Below are 20961 nucleotides of genomic sequence, written 5' to 3' on the forward strand. Positions count from 1 at the left end.
GACATGAGGCATAGGCGGTCCACGAGCATGCCAAGTCGGTCCAAATGCTAGTGAAGACGGAGCTAATGCGAAGCTCAAAAGCATTCCATAATCTCATACATATGCTTCAAGCCGTCCCCAAATGTCAGAGACATCATGCCAAAGCTCAAAGCATACATCCGGTATCGGTAGGTAAGTGCCAAAGCATGTAAAGTACCTTCAGCCCACTGTTATTCCAGCATATATTTACTGTTCTAAACAGTAGATTTCAGCCCCGAATTCAAGCCAAAATCATGGTCAAACCAAATGCATACATCCCCAATACATCCGGGTAGGAAGTAGACCGCATACGGGCATCAAATAAGGTAACCGGAGTAGAGTATAAGCATCAAATGCCAATGTCAAGTGTGGCTGCCCTGTTTCCAGCACTGTATAACAGTAAATAACAGTCCCAAATCAGCCAATATTTCAAGCCAAAATCATGGCATAATCATGTGCATACATTCCCAAGGCACTAGGCCGCATACGGGCATCAAATAGCACAACCGGAATGGAGTATAAGCAACAAATGCTAATGCCAATGGTGCTGCCCTATTTTCAGCCTGTTATGACAGTTTATGACAGTCCCAAATCTGAAGAAATCAGCCCCGAATGATCAAGACCAATGCCCAAAGCTTGAATGACATCAAACATGAAGTCTATAGCCCTCTTGATCAAGGTAGAGAGCAAGAAGCAATGGCCAAGTGTGGAGCTGAAGTAGATGAGTGCTCACAGCCTGGAAAAAAATGATGCAATCTGCCCTATTGGTGCTGAACTTGCTGCTGCTCCACATGGGCTGAAAAGGGGGTAATGGGGGGCTCAAGAAGGGCCTATCAAAGGCCTATGACAAGCCTCTTTGAGCCTTGATAGGTGTAAGGCACAATATGAGGGGAATAAGCTTCAAGGGTTTGAAGCCATGGCTGCCCTTGCTGTTTGCAACCTGTAGATTGAAATAAAACCCTAAAAGAATGATCAAATACCTCAGTATCAATGCCTTGAAGGTGCCTCAATAGGCTGAGAAGGTGCTCGGGAAGCCAGGGAGTGACGGGACCTCGGGGAGATCGGATATGGCTGCCAGGATGGAGATCCAATGCGTGAAGCGAGTCGATGCGAAGGTCGGGAAGCACCGAGTCGAGCTCGAGCAAGAGAATGCCAAGCTCTGATACCAGTTGAAAGGTGAGAAGGATCGAAGCTTGCACGCGAGCTATGGCGGGAGAGCAAGAGCAAGAAAGAGAGAGACAAGAAATGGAAACTCCAACAGTCACAATGTGTGACCGGCCCTTCCTTTATTCAAACTGTCACTAAAAGAATAAAGAATAAAGTGACGTGACGGGTGCCCGCCACCTGCAGTGTGCAGTGGTGGGTACTGTCAGTGTAGTAATACACGGGGCGGCACGGTGGAGGCGCCTTTACCCCCAACATGCTTTCCGTAGAGGTGTCCTTGGGTTGTCATCCAGTGGCGTTTCCATCATGGCTTTTGTTTCTTGGTATTCCTGTCACTTCCTCCATAATGGTTATTTGTGGGGTTGGTGGTCTTGTGGTGACTTGGATATTAAATGCTTCTAGACATTGACCTGTGTCATTTTGCATCAACTTGTCACTTCGTGAGAGTACATGCTTGCTTGCATTAAGTACATCTGACCAATGCAATCATGTTAAGACATAATTTTTCAGAATGCTATGATGCCTATTTCATTGCTTGTTAAGGTCACATACATTAACGAGAGGTAATGGGAATGTGTACAAGTGGGGATCTTGCCCCTTTACTCATCAAAAACAAAATGTTCTGGCATGCTGACTTGTCAAGCTACTTGTACATCATAGGGGTTTAATCGATAGGTACGAGGCAGGTGAGTCCGGTTGGCTAGACAACCAGGGCGATGCTAGTGTGGGGCTCCCGTGAGGCTAGGCAGGGAACATGTCGGCCGGGACATGAATGGTGTGGTCCGGGGCCGCTACCGTTTCCAGAATGTCTTTAAACAATTCATTAAATTCTGCCCTATCCCTGGCCGCCTTGTCACTTTGTGAGCACCTTGTGCCCGAGCATGCATTGGGGGTCTGTGCAACCGGCGTTGCCACATTTTGTGTGCCTCCCTGAGCGTTCGCTCCCCTGGCCCGCAGATTATTCGGCCTTCGTCCGGGGCGGTGTCGCTTGGGGCCACGTTTCTTGGCGTACCTTTTAAGAGTTGGCACATAGCGCACCGGTGGGGGGGGCATGTGTGGCATGTTCCCATCGGCTGCGGAGAGCATCCTTGCAAGCTAGCTGCCCTTGGTTCTCCATGAGTTCCTCGCAGGGGGGCCTGTAAGATGCGAATCAAGGATTAGGATTTGTTACATGATAAGACCATTCATATGTAAGGGATAATTGAGCGGGTTATCAAGCGCATAGGACGAGAAGGGGAGGGGTGGGGCATGCAGTGCTTGTTGTAGCGGGATGGCCCCCATGATGTATATTTAGCCTCCTGCCATTAGCAGATCTTGGTTCACGCCGAGTTACCTCGGCTGGCGATCATGGATTTAGGCAGGGCTCCTCCTCGGAAGGATAGACCGGAAAGGGAAGAAGGTGTATAGAAAGGGACTATACCCTGTCTACACCATCAGAGTTGTTGGTCAAGGCTTCCTATGGCGGTAATGTGGGTTGCATGCCCTTCACTTGGAGGTGGGGATGGTCACATGGCTTTTAAATGCGTGATCAGAGGAGGACTTGAGAAGCTTAGCATGTCAGACCCAACTCTTCTCCCTGCGCTTGACTATCATTGCTTGTGTGTGTTGATAGTATCTATACACGGTGACACAAACATCATTGTTTATATATACATCTATATATATACATATACGAATCCATGTCACCTCACGAGGATAGAAACCATTTGTAGAACTCGGGATTGTACTGGAGCGTGGCACATGCATCTAGTATTCGTGGCAGCTTACTCAATACCGATAGATATTTTGCCACATCGAGTAGCATGGACCCTTGTCCGAGTCTACTGGCAATATGTAACTCCTCCTCAGTGAGAACTTTATCAAACAGAGCGTTCTCTTGGCTAGTTCCAGCTAAGTTCGTACCCCGAATGGCAGTCAGCACTCCAAGGGAAGTTGGTGCCACATAGGTTGGGTCCCTTTGGGATCGCCATTTAGCCAATCGCTCCTCAGAGACTGTCATGATCTGAGCCCCTAGTTCGGCCATAGCAATGCGGCTTTCGCACCAACGTTGCTCAAATTGACTCTGGCCTGCTGACATCCACTTTAGTTGCTTTATGTCTACGAGATTCGGTCGGCAGAGCACTTCATTGAACGTGACAGTTAAGCGCAGTTCGTCGGCTTCCTCGTCAGAGATGAGTCGCATGCATTCATACAGGAGCCTGTCATAGTGCTTGTTAAGATGTTCCTGCTCTTCCCAAGATAAAGGGAAGGTCAAGTAATCTCCAAGCAGCTCCTTGGGGATTGTGCCCATGTCCGCAAGGACGTAGACATGTGCGACCACTTTGAGCTTAGCCTCCAACTCAGTTAAGCATTCTGTGACACTTCTTTGTTCAAGAAGGCTTGCTCGGTTGCTATCTCATGCAAAGTTCTAAGAGTTTCCTTAGGCTTTAGCATAGCTGGGGGCTCAGGCCTAGATGAGCAAGATCGGTCAACGCTAGGATTGCTCATGCTCTCGGGGATTGTGCATTTTTCCTGAGGTTTTACTGCTATTTTGTCATGGTTCTCCTCGGATGTGACTGGTATAAGTTTGTCACCCTGTTGTGACAGCATTGTATCCACTCTTGATTGGTTAGCGCGAGTTCTATTGTCGGTGGATTGGGTTTTGAAAGCAACTGTTGATGACAACGACTGCTTTGATTTTTCAGAGCACACGGATGTATCTGAGGTTTCACCGTTATTAGGAGAGGCATCAGTGGGCTCATTGGTGGATGGACTCGATGCTTTATTCATTAGCTCTCTAGCACTCTTCGTCCCAATGTCCTTGGGGTCCGCAACCACCTGCAACTGTTGTTGTCTTCATTGTTTTCTCCTCTTTTTCTTGGTCAGTGAAGGTGCATCTCTTAACGACTCAGGACCCTGGACTAGGTCAACCGTTGACGTGCTTGGTTGGGCCTCATCATTCTCTCTCTCTAGTGTGTCCTTATGGGACATAGTCGTGGCCTGCTGAATAGCCTTACCAAGCTGTGAGGACACAACTGCCTCCCTTTTCGGGGAGTCTAGCTCTTCCCTTCTGTTCAACTCCTCTAGCCTAGGCTTTAGGCTCTTTGGAAGTGCTGGAGTTGTCAATGAAGTTGGTTGCGACACCCCCTCCACAGGTAAACCACTAAGGACACGTTTCGCAAGGGGCGTTGTCACGGCCAAAGATTGTGACTGCTGTGGTCCCTGATTGGAAGTAGTGGTGGCTAGTTCAGTGGACTGGCTACCATTGGTAGACTGCGGTGTCAAGTCCTTAGGCAGATCAGAAGTGGTCGTGCCTTTTGTTGCCCTCAGAGCATTCACTTGCGTAGATCGAGTATCCGTTGATCTAGCCACGGTGGATTGCACAGGCACATCCTTAGGTTGAGAGCTAAGGGTGGTGTTGTGTCCTGCCTCTTGGACATTTGGAAGCTTTGATGTAGGTTGAGATTGGGATTGAGTAGCCTCACTTGACGAGTGTTGTGCTTCGTGTGTTCGTTTAGGGGAAGAGGGTGTAGGAGGCTTGGAACTCCTAAGTGGCTTTGATACTGGCTGGGAGATTTGCTCGTGGTGGCTGATAGATGATTGGGCTATTTGCTTTGTTGAGCATTTAACCTTGCCCTGAGCAATGTTGTGCCTATGATGCTTGCTATCCTCTTGGGGAATCAAAAGCTCCTTGGGCACTAGTAGCTTCTGCGTATCCTCAACGATTACATCTGGCATCTGCTTGTCAAGCACGCTAGGCTGAGGATCTACTTTTTGATAGGCCATGTTTGGTTTCTTGATTTTAGTAGTGAGGGGCTCGATCACTCCAATATTTTTGGTTCGAAACTTGACCTTTCGTTTAGTTTTCCTCCTACGCCTCTTTCCTTTGGACATAATTTGGGCTTCTGATAGAGGTGGCTTAGCAGGGAGTTTGGGTACCCAAATCCAATGATTGCCTGCATAATACCCTTGAGCACGAAGCAACGCCTTGGATATCCATCGTGGCATTGTGCTAGCTCTCCATCGATGCCTTTGCCTATAAGGCTTGGGCTTCTTTCGTGGTCTTCTACGATATTTTTGAGTCCAAACCCTATCCTTGGCCTTGTCTCCTAACCTTTTTGTCTCAAGTATGGCCTCACTCACTGGTTCTCTCCGTTCAACCTGCGCTTGTATCAACTCTTTCAACAACTCCTTGCTCTCATTACTAGGCTTGCTTGGTATGTCAGAATGCTCCTTTCCCTTCCTTCGAGGTTTGGTGAGGTCACCCTTGCTAAAAGTTGTGATTATCCTCACACCTGGTAGTGTTAGGTGTATCCTCTGTGCTATATAGTCTACTTCACACTTCGTTGCCTTTTTGAAGGGCCTTCCTAGGAGGATTTCCTTTCCACAATTCTCGCTATTTGGAGGAACATAGAACAGGACTGGCAAGCTTTTTGTTTCAATAGTTACAAGGATTCTGCACTTCCCTAGAAGGAGTAAGTTATTTGCGAAAATCTTGATATTTGTTATTGATGTAAGTGAGAAGATCATAGGGAAATTGCTTCTTTTATGAAAGACAACAAAGTATATTTGAAATTCGAGTAAGAGATATGGAAAAGCACTCTATTATAGTAGCTAATGTTAGGACAAAGGGTGTGGAATAGCTCTATTCTCCCAACAAACCTAGTGCCTATTAGAAGTTGTGAGAACCTTAGAGGGTGTAGGTTTCATTGCAAAAGGTAGGGGCGAGGGGTAATGCAAGAGAGATGCATGTGTTTGGAACATTAAAGGTGAAAATGATAGGTGGGTATATATAGCTTTATATAGGAAATGAATAAGAGCACGTTTACACCATAATTTTAAAATAACAAAATTAATAAAAGTCCATTATATTAGAAAGTAACTGATTGATACACATATTTTTAGCAAACTTGATCATAGAAAAATTAAATAAAAGTAGAGACCCACAATCTACTCACCATGAGTTCGAGATACATCGTGTAGCTTAGCAAAAATATGGCTTCTTGCAAAACAATTGAAACCATAAAATTCCTCCTTACTAAATATATTTTTCATACATAATAAACAACTCGATCTAACCTTCTAACACCAATCCCAAAGTTCTATCTATTCCTATGCTTTCCATTAGTATTAGATGCTCATAGAATTTAGTAGGCACCAATAACCATTTAGTGTGATGACTAACTCAATTGTTTCACTTGGCTTGCCTTCTTCATCCATCGTTGGTAATAGAAGTGCATATCTAATGATGAATGTGCAATTAAGTAATAAACAACACGATCTAACCTTCCTAACACCAATCCCAAAGCTCTATCTATTCCTATGCTTGCCATTAGTATTAGATGCTCACAAAATTTAGCAAGCACCAATCACCACTCAGTGTGATGACTAACTCAATTGTTTCACTTGTCTTGCCTTTTTTATCCATCATTGGTAATAGAAGCACATATCTAATGATGAATGCACAATAATAAAAATGCATATCTAATGATGAATTCACAGTTAAGTAATGATAACGCTAGCAACCACCACCCTATGTGGGCATACATTACCTTTTCATAATCCACACACCTTATCCTAGCCTCCTTTAAAGTTGGAAATGAAAAACTCCTCACATTATCCTTGTGAATAAGCATTACCCTATGTCTTTAGAGATGAGGAGAAGAGGGTTTTGAACTCTTACGCCCCTCAAACTCAACCCACACTCACACCACTATGCCACTAGCCCACTGGCATATGGACATCATGTTGATTAAGCGTCTCTTACCCACTAGCATATGGGACAAGATGTTGGTCTACAAGAAATATGTAAAAACATGCCTATATCGACACGAAACTCATACACGAACATGTACTTGCAGCACCCAAATGAATAATTCCTGCATATTTCACCATAATGTCACGAGCAATTAAGTATCAAAGCTCTGAGAGTAGAGTGTCGACGCTCCTGGACGACTTCTGGTTGTGACCCTGAAGAAGAATCGGGCAGTATGGCAGTAACCCAGAAATGAATCTATGGTGACCCATGTTAAGTTTTGAAACGAGAGGTTGTCAAACAGGCAACCTGTGCTGCGAGTATGGGAATGAAGCTCGAGTTCCTGCATCGAGATAAGATGATGCAGACAAGGTCTGCGATTCACCATATCCTATGCTAGAAATGCCTCTTCAAACAGTCATCACATCACTCACATGAACTCATCTGGCAAGAGCAGCACCTTCCCCTTTGGATGTGGAGGTGTTCATGAACAGTCCCCTTCTGATCAAGCTGTATAAATGCGTGCTTGCTCAAACGTTATCTATATCGCGTTCCTGCTCGACATATTTATCTGTTGTGAACACCCAACAGGACAAGGGTTGCATTAATGTTTCTGCTCTGTTGCGCCAGTTCCGTAACAAAAAAAGCTTGTTAGATGGCAAGTGCATACACAACTATATCGTTAGAGAGAGTCTTGAGCGCCATGGATCAATACCGTTCCTTCTTCTGCAAATGTACTGTGACTGTGGAGCATTGCAGGATACACTTGCTATGTTCTCAAGAGCAGAACATGGTAACGTGCTGTCGTGGACCTTTATTATCAAAGCGTGTTCTTATATCCCAGAGTCTGCCCTTTTTTATTTTAGGCAGATGCAAGTGGAAGGGGTGGTTCCTGACAAGTTCACATACATTGCAGCTCTTGCAGCTTCCTTTGGTGAAGCATGTCTATCAAAGGGCAAGCATATGCATGTGCAGATATTGAGTGTTGGGTTAGATGCAGATGTTTTCCTAGTAACCTCCCTCCTCACCATGTACAGTCAATGTAGCAGCATCAAAGATGCTAGAATGATCTTTGATTCCATGGCCCAGCGAGACACAGTTGCTTGGAATGCCATGTTGGCAGCATATGTGAAAGCTGGGCAGGATAGGGATGCTCTTCTAGTCTTTGAAGAACTGCAAAGAGCAGAAGTAATACCAACAAGAGCCACACTTCTCAGTGTTCTTGAGGCATGTGCCAGTTTGGCAGTTCTCCGAGAAGGTGAAAAGGTGCATAAGTACATCTTAGCTAGAAAACTGCAGTCAGATGTCTATATAGGGAATGCACTCATTAATATGTACCATAAGTGTGGCAGTCTGCAGGACGCCCGAAATATTTTTGATGAAATGTTGGAACGGGACACGGTATCATGGAACACAATGCTTGCAGCTTATAACCTTTGTGAGCAAGGGGAAGATGCTCTTGTACTCTTTGACCTCATGCAACATGAGAGTGTTAAGATGGATGAGGTTACCTTTGTTAACACCCTATCTGTATGTGCTAACCAAGAACATTTATTTGCAGGGAAGCAGGTTCATGCTCTCATGGAATGGACTGGATTTCATCCAACAGTGGTAGTTTGCACAGCCCTTGTAAGCATGTATGGCAAGTGTGGCTGTTTACATGATGCCCATGCTGTCTTCAGTAAGATGCAGGAACGGGATGTTATCACTTGGAATGCTTTGATTGCAGCATATGCAAAGTTTGGGTCATGTGGTTCTGCTCTTGAGCTCTATTACATGATGCAGTCAGAACATGTAGTGCCAGACACGGCTACCTTTGTTAGCCTTATGAATGTGTGCTCATCCCATGAAAAACTTGAAGAGGGCAAGCAAGTACAGGAGCTTATTCAAGCTAATGGGTTTGAGAACGATGTTGGTGTGGGAAAAGCCCTTATCTGCATGTATTGCAGGTGTGGTTGCTTTGAAGAAGCAGACAACATTTTTAACCAAATATTAGATAGAGATGTAGCTCTTTGGAATGCCATGATTGTTTTGTACATGGAACATGGGCTGGAAAGTCTCGTACTCGCAACATACAGTCAAATGCTGAGAGAAGGATTTGTTCCAGATAGAGCAACCTGCCTTAACATAATAAATGCTTGTGCCAGCCAATCTAACGTAACTACAGGCACACAGATGCATGCGTGCTTGGCTGGGAGAAGCAGCTTTGATTTTGATGTTATTATAGAGACTGCCCTTATCAACATGTATGGCAAATGTGGCAAGCTGGATGCAGCCTGCAAAATGTTTGACATGATGGTTGCACGGGATTTGATTGCTTGGACGACCATGATTTCTTTGCATGCACAACAGGAGCAGATTATGGATGCTTTATCATTATTCTACCAGATGCAGCAGGAGGGATCAGTCCCAGATACAGTAACCTTTGTTGGAGTTATGTCTGCATGCACAACTTCAGAAGCATTGGCTATTGGCAAGAGATTGCAGGCTTGTGTTTCAAAGAGTGTGTTTGATTTGGACATAGTAGCAGGGAATGTACTTGTGAACATGTATGGTAAGTGTGGTAATTTAAGTGATGCTTGGGACTGTTTTGAGCAGATGCATGAACATAACCGTGTTACATTTTTGAACATTCTGTCTGCTTGTTCAAACCATTCTTCTGTATTGATGGGTCGCCACGTACACAGACGCCTTATGATCAGTGATCTGAATTTGATCGGTGACCTGGACAATGCGCTGATCAACATGTATGGAAAATGTGGCAGTGTACATGATGCACTGAATGTGTTCAATCATTTGCAGGAGCGTGATATAATAACATGGAACAGCATTATTACAGCATATGCACAGAATGGTTGTGGTGAAGATGCTATCCAATTGTTTAGACAAATGTTACAAGAGCGAGTTGAGCCTGACAGTCTCACATTTGTGAGCATATTATCTGCTTGCAGTGATTCTGGCTTGGTGCATGAAGGAATTTTATTATTTTTCATCATGGCACAGAACCCAAAAATCTCCCTTCTCTTGGATCATTACAATTGCATGGTTGACTTACTTGCAAAGGCAGGACAGCTGCAAGTGGCAGAAAACTTTATCAATCGGATGCCATTGGAACCAACTGCAGTGTCATGGACAACGTTGCTGGGTGCCTGTAGAAGTGAAGTTGATGTCAAGCGAGGAGAGCGCGCTGCAATTTATGCATTAAAATTAGACTCAGAGGAGTCGGCACCGTACTTATTACTGTCAAGTATCTATAATGCTGCCAGTACTCTGGGTAGTTTAGATGAAGGTTATACCAAAATATTCACATAAAGGATTTGGTATGGACAGGCATGTAATGTTAACCTTGATACAATTGATTATCTTAGTTGAACTTGCCTGCGGTGGACAGCCATGTTAGCACATGTTTGTACTCTTGAAGGAAAGAGGGAAAAACTTGAGTCTCAAGCATCATATTTAGACTGCCCAACATCACATATGCTACAAACATGGTGTTCCAAGCAAGAGTGGTTAACCAGGTTTGCAAAGATCATTGTAGCGTTTCTAATGTTGCCACATCCATTGTGCATGCTAAGGAGGCAAGCTGCATCAGAGCAGAGCAAGCTAAGAGAGAGTTACCTGCCAGTGAGACAGACGGTCTATTTAAAGTTGGACTAAAAATTTGATTCAGCCCCTAAATAACGGGTCCTCTATGAAGCAGGTAGGTCAAACTAGAGAAATATATTGGGATAGAAAGAGCATTAATGGCCTCTAAGATGCCTCAAAGGTACATAGGACAAAACAGTACACATCAAGATTTTAGTTACAATCTGGTTCAGGATGCAATCAACACAAATTAAAGAAAATCCAACTGTTAGTTACAAGAGTTACCAAATACATCAGGACCCTAACACAACTTAGTATTAGCCTTTTTGAACTCCACTCTGATTGGTTTGCTGTCCATAAACTGCCCATTGACTCTCCTTCTTGGCCACCTTAAGCTTTGGGGACTTTACTTGTTCAGGCTTTGAGTTGTGTTGGGTAAGTTCATCAGTAATTCCCATTTTGGTTCCCTTGAACATTTTGATTGCTTCAATGCTCATCATTATGTCTCCAAACACCAAGACATGCAAACAAGAGAGGGACAAGACAAGGAAGATATATTATTTGAATTTTATACATTTTAGTAAGATATTTATGATTAACAAGGAAGGCATTACCAAATGTTTGGGAGGTACTAAATGTTTTATGCCTACCAAATTTACAAACATTTTGTCGAATAGAACTTCTCAATTAGCTTTGAATTGTTTTTGTAAAAGATCTGTTATGGATTGAACATATTCCTTTTTGAAATGGTCTATATATTGACAAGGCTGCTTGTTTTATAACTTTATTTCAGTCTAGTTATCTATAGTTGCTAGCACATCTTTAGGTAGTACAGGACATCCCATTCAGTTTGACATTTGGATTTTGTTGATGAGCTTTTGTTGATTTTCTCCCCCGTAATTCCTTGAATATCAATTTTGAAAAGGCAAGAACCATGTTTGCATTAGGGTGCAAAATGCTTAAGAGTAAAACAAACCAAATAGCTATACTATCCTACATCATGTATGGAATATGAACAAAGAACAGAATACACTTGCATTGCATTTATTGAGATATTGTATGTGGAATTAGTTTAGAAAGTGTTCAGTTGGAGACAGAAATTGCAAAATTTTAAGTTAAGCTAGTAGGATGGTGTATTCTACTTAGAGACTTGCAACATGTATAGCAAGGTCAATTGCCTTAAGCTAGAATTTTTGCTTTAAAAAGTTTCCAACCACTTGCAAATGTTTGAAGCTTAGTGACCTCAAACTTGGGAAAATTTTCTTGAAATGATGTATTCCATAACCTGGGTAGGTTAGGCAATATGATTTAGATTGTGAAGCCTAAAGTTTGCATGTTCCACATTAGTTCACGAGCTCATGTAATATGCCATGGAACTATTTGAGCATTCGTAGGTGCTAAATGTAAGCAAACCATGATATGAAAATAAATGTATGCTACGCAAATTATTGATCTACAAAACAAAGCTTGTCATTGTTCATACTATGGCCACACATTAACATAATAAAAAATTTCCAAACAGAGGTCAAAACACTAAATAACTCTTTAGTTCTCAAAAATTATATCCATTACTTGCGATTTAGCATCCCTATGAATGCCATAACTCATCGAATAGATATAGACATTTAAAGACTTGAGATGTGAAGGAAAACTAGGCTCCTTTTAAGTCATTTCCTCACATGTCTTGACAAGATAATCCTTAGATTTTCATTGAGCCCACTGTCCAAACTTTCTACATCAAGAATGGCTAGCTCGAGAGATTCATATGGGTACTTGTTTTTTTAGCCAAGATGATGTTTTAATAGGTTTTTTGGTTTCTTGGAAATAGAAAGGTTGTATTAGGCACCATCATTGAGACTCTAGCACTGAAATCACCAAGAATTGCACTTGGAAGAAAAAAGGAAGGTCCACAAGGTCACTTATTAGAGTAAACCTACAAAGCCATTTGAAGTAACTACTAGAATTCGAGCTTGTGAAGCATATGCTTAAGCTAACTAATAATGCATCAACGAATAAATTATAGAGAGAGCCATGCATCACAACCAAAAAATATGACAAAACTAAGGTATTTAGTAATCAACATGATTTAAGAGTACTCCAACAGCAACCAACTATACAATCAAAGTGATTTACATATTATCTTCATAGAGATGCACCGAATAGAACAAAATCAAAGTTTCCTAAGCAAGAATGGCAATTGAATAAAACAAGGATGACCCTCTATTTGGTTCCAACCAAGAGTGTCATAAGCACAACAATCTCTATATAACAACACATGCAACCTCCATTTGTAAATGCTAAAGGCTCCAAGATTGCGAAACTCCTCAAAGTCTAGAAGGAAATGGAAGATTGCTTCATTGTTGCTAGGAGCCGTTTGCTAAAGCAATAAACTTACCAAGAATTTTCCTTGACAATCTTCCAAACATTGATTAAAAAAATGGTGGCAAGAATAATAAGTAAATTAACATAGGGTTTTGACTTTAATCAAGATTGTAATAAAAGAGATGAGAATTCATGCTTACATTGTACTTCAAACTACAATGCAAGACTATGGAATGTCCTCCTCTCCATCCTTGAAAGACTTCTCAAGGACCACCAATTTCTCCCAAGTTAGCTAGGATTGATTTCAAAATGGATATAGTCATGGTAAAGTTGTCACCATACTAACGATACCCATAACCCTAAAGGTACTTGTCTACATGATTCTTTATTATGAGGATTTAGCCTTGAAAAAAGTTACTCCAAGTGATTAGAAGATGAGTGTAGATCAAGATCTTTGAATGGGTGTGAATGTATAATTTTGATACCTAGTTTGCCTACTTGTCCTATTAGTATGTCTTATATTCTCAACTTTTGGATGGGTGTGAATGTACAATTTTTATACCTAGTTTTACTACTTGTTCTATTAGTTTTTCTAGTATTCTCAACTTTTGAGACAAACCCATGTATTTGGGAATGCCTACTTTTTTAAGTTCTATCAAATTTCAATGACTTTGAACCTAAACAATCTTTCACCAATGCATTAATTCTTACTCATGTAGCCGAGATAAAATTTGCATGAATTATTCTTTTAGTAGGCATTTGTAGAAAATTATTACCTTTAATTCTTTGGCTCAAAACTTAACATCTTTAGTTACTAATTCAATTAACAGTTTTCATGCAGAGACCTAGCCCTCTAAGATAATAATATGAAACTTCAATACTACCTACCTTCAAATAAGAAACTTTAGAAAGCTCTACGATTTATTTCAAGGTAATATCATGTACATTGATGTAGGTGCACTACACACTTGGATAGATGGGGATATGTTAGATATATCCATTCCATACCTTAATGTTGTGAAAAAGTTTTCAATTGTTGACCTATTTTCCTTCTATCATGATTATCATGGGACTAACTCCTTGGAAACATCTCTAGAATTCATGCAAGATGCCAAAGTCATGATTGGTGGACATAGAAAAACTTAATTTCATGGTGGGATGCAAGTAGCAATAGTAGATATCATATCACTTTCCAAATTTAGTGTGTCCATCACACATATACATAAGTGCATAGCTCACAAAAATCATGGGCTATGACCATAGTTAGAAGTCCACGTAGAAAATTATTGCATACATGGTGTGCATGCTTCTACATGATTGATCAATTAGGCATCACCTTGACATCCAAACAACATGTTCTTGCATCATGGAAAATTCATCTCACATGGCTAAGTATTCACTATTCGGTAGTTTGTAATACATGACGTTATGTATGTATAATTTTAGTAGATGTAATTACTTCAAGCTTAAGCATAACCTTATGTACAATACAAAACACTTGCAAGCATGTTCAACCACTTCACTGCGCTTTACTTAGCTCACATCTCAAATTACTATAGAACACTTTCCCATTAGAGTTGACCTTCACAAAGCATGTTAGGACAACTGTGGCACATCTCTTTGTTTTTTAAGAATACATTGTAGCACTAATTCTATATAGCAATAGCCTTCTTAAGCAATTGTTGTCTCTTAGCAAGAGCAACAACTAACTCATAAGCACCAATATTAATAATACATGGTCTGATAGCTAGATCAATCAACTTTCATCTCTATTTCTCATCTTCCTTTTCTCATTCTCTTGTCCCTCTACAAGTCTAAATAAATTTAGCTGCATCAAGATGGCTACATGCTTCTTAAAACAATGCAAATTTCTCCACAATTTGCATCCATGATTCTATTTAGCACATGGAAACATAATGTCATGTCACATGATTTATGTCCATCTAGAATCATTGTCTTCTCTTAGGTAATAGGAATATCCACATCCATTTGCCACCTACATTCTTTCATGTAATAGGAACATCTAGAATCATTGTCTTCTCTCATGTAATAGGAATATCCACATCCATTTGCCACCTACAATCTTAACATGGATACTATTTTATGAACACACAGTTAATGTCTAGAATAATGATAAGAGAGAAAATAGGACAACCTTGATATTTGACATTAAGTGTGTGAGGTGTAAGGAAAAATGAGGCAAAAAAAGAGAAATGTAGAATGTAAAAAGACACAATAAACACAATCTAATGCCATGACATATGATTAGCATCCATCTAGAATCATTGTATTCTTTCATGTAATAGGAACATGTATATCCATTTGCCACCTAATTTATGAATGCACATAAGTAATGTGTAAAATAATTAGAAGAGAAAAAGTAGATCAACCTTGGTATCTAGTGGAAGTGCTTGAGGTATAAGGAAAAACTAGTGTAAATAGAGAGAAATAAAGGATGCAAAAGCATAATAGACACAATCTAATGAATGCTCAATGAAGAACAAGGTTTAAATAAATTAGAATGATACAATGGGGCCTCAAGCCTCAATGCCTCAAGGATTGGGGCAACGGTGAGTCGAGAGAGGTGTCAAAGATGCATAGAAAAACTTTCAGAGTGTTTCATACTCAAGACAGATAGCAAACAAAGTACTACAAGTCCATTGTGAATGAGGGTGATGTGAGAAGTATAGAGGGGGAAAATGAAGTCCTTCATGATAAACTCCCTTCCCTTGGTCTCTAGACTGATATATTGCAATATTTTATAGAAAAGGGAGTGAAACATGCCATATGGAGGTTAAAGAGTGGGATATCTCATGATCATGACAACTTACTAGGTTAAACACTTTCCACATGCTTGCGATATCTTGACACCAATGTTGATTCATATTTGCAATAGAGTAGTTTATGAGGGATTTCTAGCTAGTTGGTTAGATCATATATTGTACTTCTATGTAAGAGTGTTTGCTAAGATATACGGATCTATTATGGAGCAATTCTTGAGTGATTGGGTTGAGACACATGGCATGAGATTGGTAGGTCAAGCTAGTTTTAGATATACCATACTCGACCAAATTTTCACTCTAAAGGCTATCATTGAGGAAGATTGAGCATGTAAGAAAAAAATATATTGCTACTTTGTGGATTTCCATAGGGCATTTGAGATAGTGCCACCAAGTGCCAAACTCATGACACGACTAGTAATAGATATAGGTCTCCCCAAGGAGATATGATGGAGTATGTATGCTCTATACAAGAAAATGTGACAAGAAAAGTATGGATACTGGGGGTATCTCACATTTAGTCAACAATACATCTGAGTGAAACAAGGATTTCCACTCTCACCTCCTTTTTTTGGGCTTTATATGGATGAGGTCTCATAGTGTATCAATAGAGAAGGGATTGGAGCCAACTTAGCTAGAGTGTTGGTGCCAATATTACTTTATGTAGGTGATATTGTACTTAGGTGAAGAGTGCATCTCTTGTAAAATACGGTCTTTGAAAGATGAATGAGGAGTCAAATAGACCCATCCATGATACCAATATTTCAGTACACGATGATCGCTTTTGACTTTGAAATGGTTGCCATAGATATACTGATGCCACTTTTTAATAGCATGCAATATTGCTAATCTCTCGCTCATAAACATGTAGTTGTTACTCCTTGTCATCAAGCTTTCGGCTCTCATAAGCTATGAATCCATGATCTTGATATAAAAAAATGCCTACTCCTCTTCCACAAGCATTTGCACATATGATAAACTCCTTAGAGAAGTTTGTGTATGCAAGAATAGGTGCTGAAATTAGAAGAGATTTTAGGTCATTAAAGCTTTTGTTTGCTATGGAGTCCCAATAGAAAGTTTTTTTTTTAAAGCCTATCCATCAATGGAACCACCACATGAGCATAATTCTTGATGAATCTCCTATAAAAAGAAGATAATTCAAGAAATCCTCTCAAAGATATTGAATTCGTAGGGGTAGGCTATTCTTTGACACATTTCACTTTATTTGGATCCATTCTAATTCCTTGCTCTCCCATAATACGACCTAAGTATTCCACTTCATCTTCCATGAAAGAACACTTCATTGTCTTGACAAAGAGCGTGTGTCTTCTTAGGGTATCAAAGACCTCCCATACATGCTTCAAATGCTCATCCTTAGACTTGCTATAGATAAGGATATCATCAAAGAATACAAGGACTATTTTGAACAAGAATGACTAAAATATTTTGTTCATAAGGGCTTGAAAAGTAGCAGGTGCATTGGAAAGCCCAAAAGGCATAACCAAGAAGTGACATAATCCTCTTTTAGTCCGAAAAGATGTTTTAAACTCATCCCCTTCTTTCATTTGAATTTGATGGTAACCCAAATGAAGATCTATTTTAATGAATAATTTTTCATCCTTAAGCTCATTCAAAAGATTTTCAATGTGGGAAATATGATATCTATTCTTAATTGTTGACTTGTTTAAGTCTCTATAATTAATGCACATGCAAAATGGTCTATCCTTCTTCTTGACCAAGAGCACGAGAGAGGCAAACAATGATTGACTTGGTTGAATTAAGCCCATTTCCAGCAACTCTTTGACTTGTCACTCCACCTCTTTCCTCTCAAACTTAGATAAGCAATAGGGAGGTTTATTGATGGGATTTGTGTTGGGTAACAAGTTGATAGGATAGTGAACCTCTCATTTAGGAGGTAAGGATGATGGTGGCTGAAACAAATCCTTATATTCCTCCAATAGCTCTTTCAATCTTGGGTCCTTTTTCTTTGGAGAAGAAGATGGCTAATTTGGTGGTTGATCTTCATCTACTTTTGCAAGCAAAAGAGTGAAAACACATGACTTATCATTGATTTCCTTCCATAATTTCTTCATGGAGATGAGCTCTATGTGTTTGTGGTGAATGCCCTTTAATTCTATGGGTGCTACCCTTGCTAATTAGATTCCATTTACTTTTGTTTCAAATATAAAGTAAAATTTTCAAGAGTTTTAAGCTAATTATAGCCAATAAGAACATCAATTGGCCCCATATCCAAAGTGATTAAATCTAGTTGTATTTTGTAAGTAGGAGACAATTCAAGAGAAGTACATGGACACACTTCTTTATTAGACTCATAGGCACCATTTGCAACTTGTATCCGCAAGGATGATTCCATATCAATGGGTAGTAACTTTAGCCCACTCAAAGGTGTTGGGATAAAGGGCAGTGCCCATATCCGCTCGTAAGGCCAAGTTGTACATAGTACATATACCTATCTAAAATCATTATTGATGTACACTCTTCAGTACCACAAATCATGTGTCTCTATCTCTTCTCTCTCTCAACCTGGATCTCTACACAGAAGTTCCATTGCAGCTATCTCAACAAAGTGATATCAGAGCTTGGTTCGTGCAATCAAGAGCTTGGCATTTCTTCAAGTGCAAGAGCTTGAAGTTGAAGAAGAGTTCACTGTGAAGAGTTTGTAGGCAGGGCAGCAAGGTTTGAAGCTTCTTCTTGAAGCTTGAAGCTTCCCTCTTCATTTGAGCTTGTTGGCAGCCATCATTGGCCACTTGGGGACCCTTCCCATCATCTCCAACACTTGGACCAGCATTCCAATATCTTTAGGGCTGAAGACGTCATCAACGTGGGTAGCAGATCTAGTTTTTAGCATACTTAGGACCTACAACAACAACAACTACTCCTCTTCATTTGGCATCATGGTTGTGCTCCAGACTTTGCGTCTAATGCTTAGCATTGAGCATTGAAGTTTAGTATTATACTTAGGGCCGATATACATTTAGCTTCAGGTCTAAAATACACATTATTTAGATATGTAATAAACAGGACAGCACTTGCTCTCTTGAGATTGATGCTCATATGATAGCTATTTGGATGTATCTTGATGCTAGATGATTTGGGAACCATGTGGCATTGTCTTGAGGCCATTTTGAGCTAATCTTGGCAAGGATTTGACTCATTTTGTAAACATATTTGGTTGCTGGAATAACAGGGTTGAATGACATTTTGACTGCATATGCATTATGTCTTGCTTCTAGACTTGGTCTCGGGCATTCTAAACCAAGTATCCATGCTTATGGTTGATGTTACATGCTTGGATTTGATTCTAGAATGCATTTAAGTAGTGATTAAAGCTCATTTTTGGATCAACTTTACCTACAAGTCTATTGATGTATATTCTAGATAGTTTTCTGTATGTTCAGGACACCATACCTCACTGTTAGGAAATTTGATATGTTTCTATGCAATAACATTATGGTGATGTTTTGAGCAGCTTTGCATGATCTTTAGAGCTCAATCTCAGTTAGTTTGAGAGGTTATTTTAGTTTTGAATTTTCAGGACATATTTTTCTTGAATGCCAGGACTGCACTCCTGAATTGCAAGACAACCACTTGTATTGTCAGGAATTTCAAGATTGCAATCCTGAATTGAAGGACAACCACCTATATTGACAAGAATTTCAGGACTGCACTCTATTTTTGTCAGGAAAATTGGTATGTTTACTGTCATTGAATGCTTTTTGAGGCATTTTGGACAATGAACTGATGTATGTTCTTGCTTGCTACATACTTGGAGATATTCCTAACATACTACTGAGTGGATTTTGGCATTTACTGTCATATAGTTATTTGGCTGTGAATCATGGCTAGCAGTAGTGATAATCATCTTATGCATATCAAAAAGCTTGAAGGAGCACACAACTTTGCAGTTTGGCAAAAGCAGTGCTATAATATCTTGTTACGGAAGAAGCAAGCAAAGCCAATTAAAGTAAAGTGAATAAAACCAACTAATGTAGAGTAGAACGATTGGGATGAGCTGAATGAGCTTGCACACTCTACCATTGAGCAATCGATTTTTTATGCCTTGCTGTTTAACATTGAAGGAATGGATTCTGCTTATGACATTTGGAAGTGACTCAAAGAATTGTATGCCCAAAAGAGTGTTGCAAAGCAAAGTCTACTGGCTGAAGAAACTCATGGATTTGCATATGAAAGAGGATACTGCAATGTCTACTCACCTTAGTGAGTTTAACTCCATTTTTAGCCAGCTTGCCACTTTGAAGTTCAATATTGATGATGAGTCCAAAGCTACGTTCTTACTTTGCACTCTGCCGCCCCAGAGAGCTGGGATACCTTCAAGACTGCTATGAGCAATTCTAATGCTATGCTTTTGTATGCTGATGTAGAGAGTGCTCTACTCATGAAAGAAATGAATCGGTAGAACAATGCATCCAGTAATTCTTCTAGTGCTTTGCATTCTAGAGGCAATTCACAACAAAAAGGAAAATTTGATAGCAAGGGACACAGTAAATAATGTAATAAGGATGTTGAGTGCCATCACTATGGCAAGAAGGGTCACTTCAAACGTGATTGATATAAATGGAAGAAAGAGAAAGGGAAGGGCAAGAAGACGGATGACAACAAGGAAGAGAAGAAAGAGAGTCAGTCTGCTAAGAAGAGCAATGTAAAGATCAAAGAGTGAATGTAGTTAGCCATGAGAGCGACAATGGGAATGATGTACTCTTCGTCTCTTCTTGTTTTAGTGCACATGCCTTGACTGCAGTTACGGATGACGACATGCATACTTGGATTTTAGATTCAGGTGCCTCTTTTCATGTCACCCCTCACCGTGAGTGGTTTATAGACTATACAGGAAATCGACATGGTGTTGTCCACCTTGGGGACAATTATGCATGTGACATTGCAGGCATTGGCAGTGTGCAACTGTACTTTTAGCATGGATCTGTCTTCACTCTTCATAATGTAAGGCATGTACCTCAGCTCAAGAAAAACTTCATTAGTACTGGATAGCTAGATGACAATGGATTTCATACCGCCTTTGGCAATGGGAAATGGAAGATCTGTAGAGGATCTAGAGTTATTGCCAGAGGCTCAAAGAGCGATAAATGGAACCTCTCCATGTATCTAGTGTGAGTGACCATGTTGTTACCGTGACTGAGCAACCAAGTGTTTCCTTGTGGCATGGACGGTTGGGACACATGAGTCAAATAAGAATGAAAGTACTTTCTCATTTGGGTTACTTACCTTGTCTTTGTTATGTTGATTTTGAGCACTATGATCCTTGTGTTTATGGTAAGCATGCGCAAACATCTCATAAAAAGTCTATTTCACTGAAATCTT

At 40.5% G+C, this 20961-nt stretch overlaps 1 protein-coding gene across 1 annotated transcript; it reads left to right on the forward strand.

Annotated features, from left to right (window-relative positions):
* Positions 1-6928: 6928 nt before the first annotated feature.
* On the forward strand, positions 6929-10369 carry LOC148012620 (pentatricopeptide repeat-containing protein At3g09040, mitochondrial-like). The gene has a single exon (XM_087669422.1). The coding sequence runs from the start codon at positions 7403-7405 to the stop codon at positions 10226-10228; it is 2826 nt and encodes a 941-aa protein (XP_087525548.1). The 5' UTR covers positions 6929-7402; the 3' UTR covers positions 10229-10369.
* Positions 10370-20961: the final 10592 nt, after the last annotated feature.

The sequence above is a fragment of the Lygodium microphyllum genome, chromosome 27, assembly GCF_053477565.2.
Source record: "Lygodium microphyllum isolate KBCC chromosome 27, Lygodium_microphyllum_v1.1.10, whole genome shotgun sequence".
Classification (NCBI taxonomy): domain Eukaryota; kingdom Viridiplantae; phylum Streptophyta; class Polypodiopsida; order Schizaeales; family Lygodiaceae; genus Lygodium; species Lygodium microphyllum.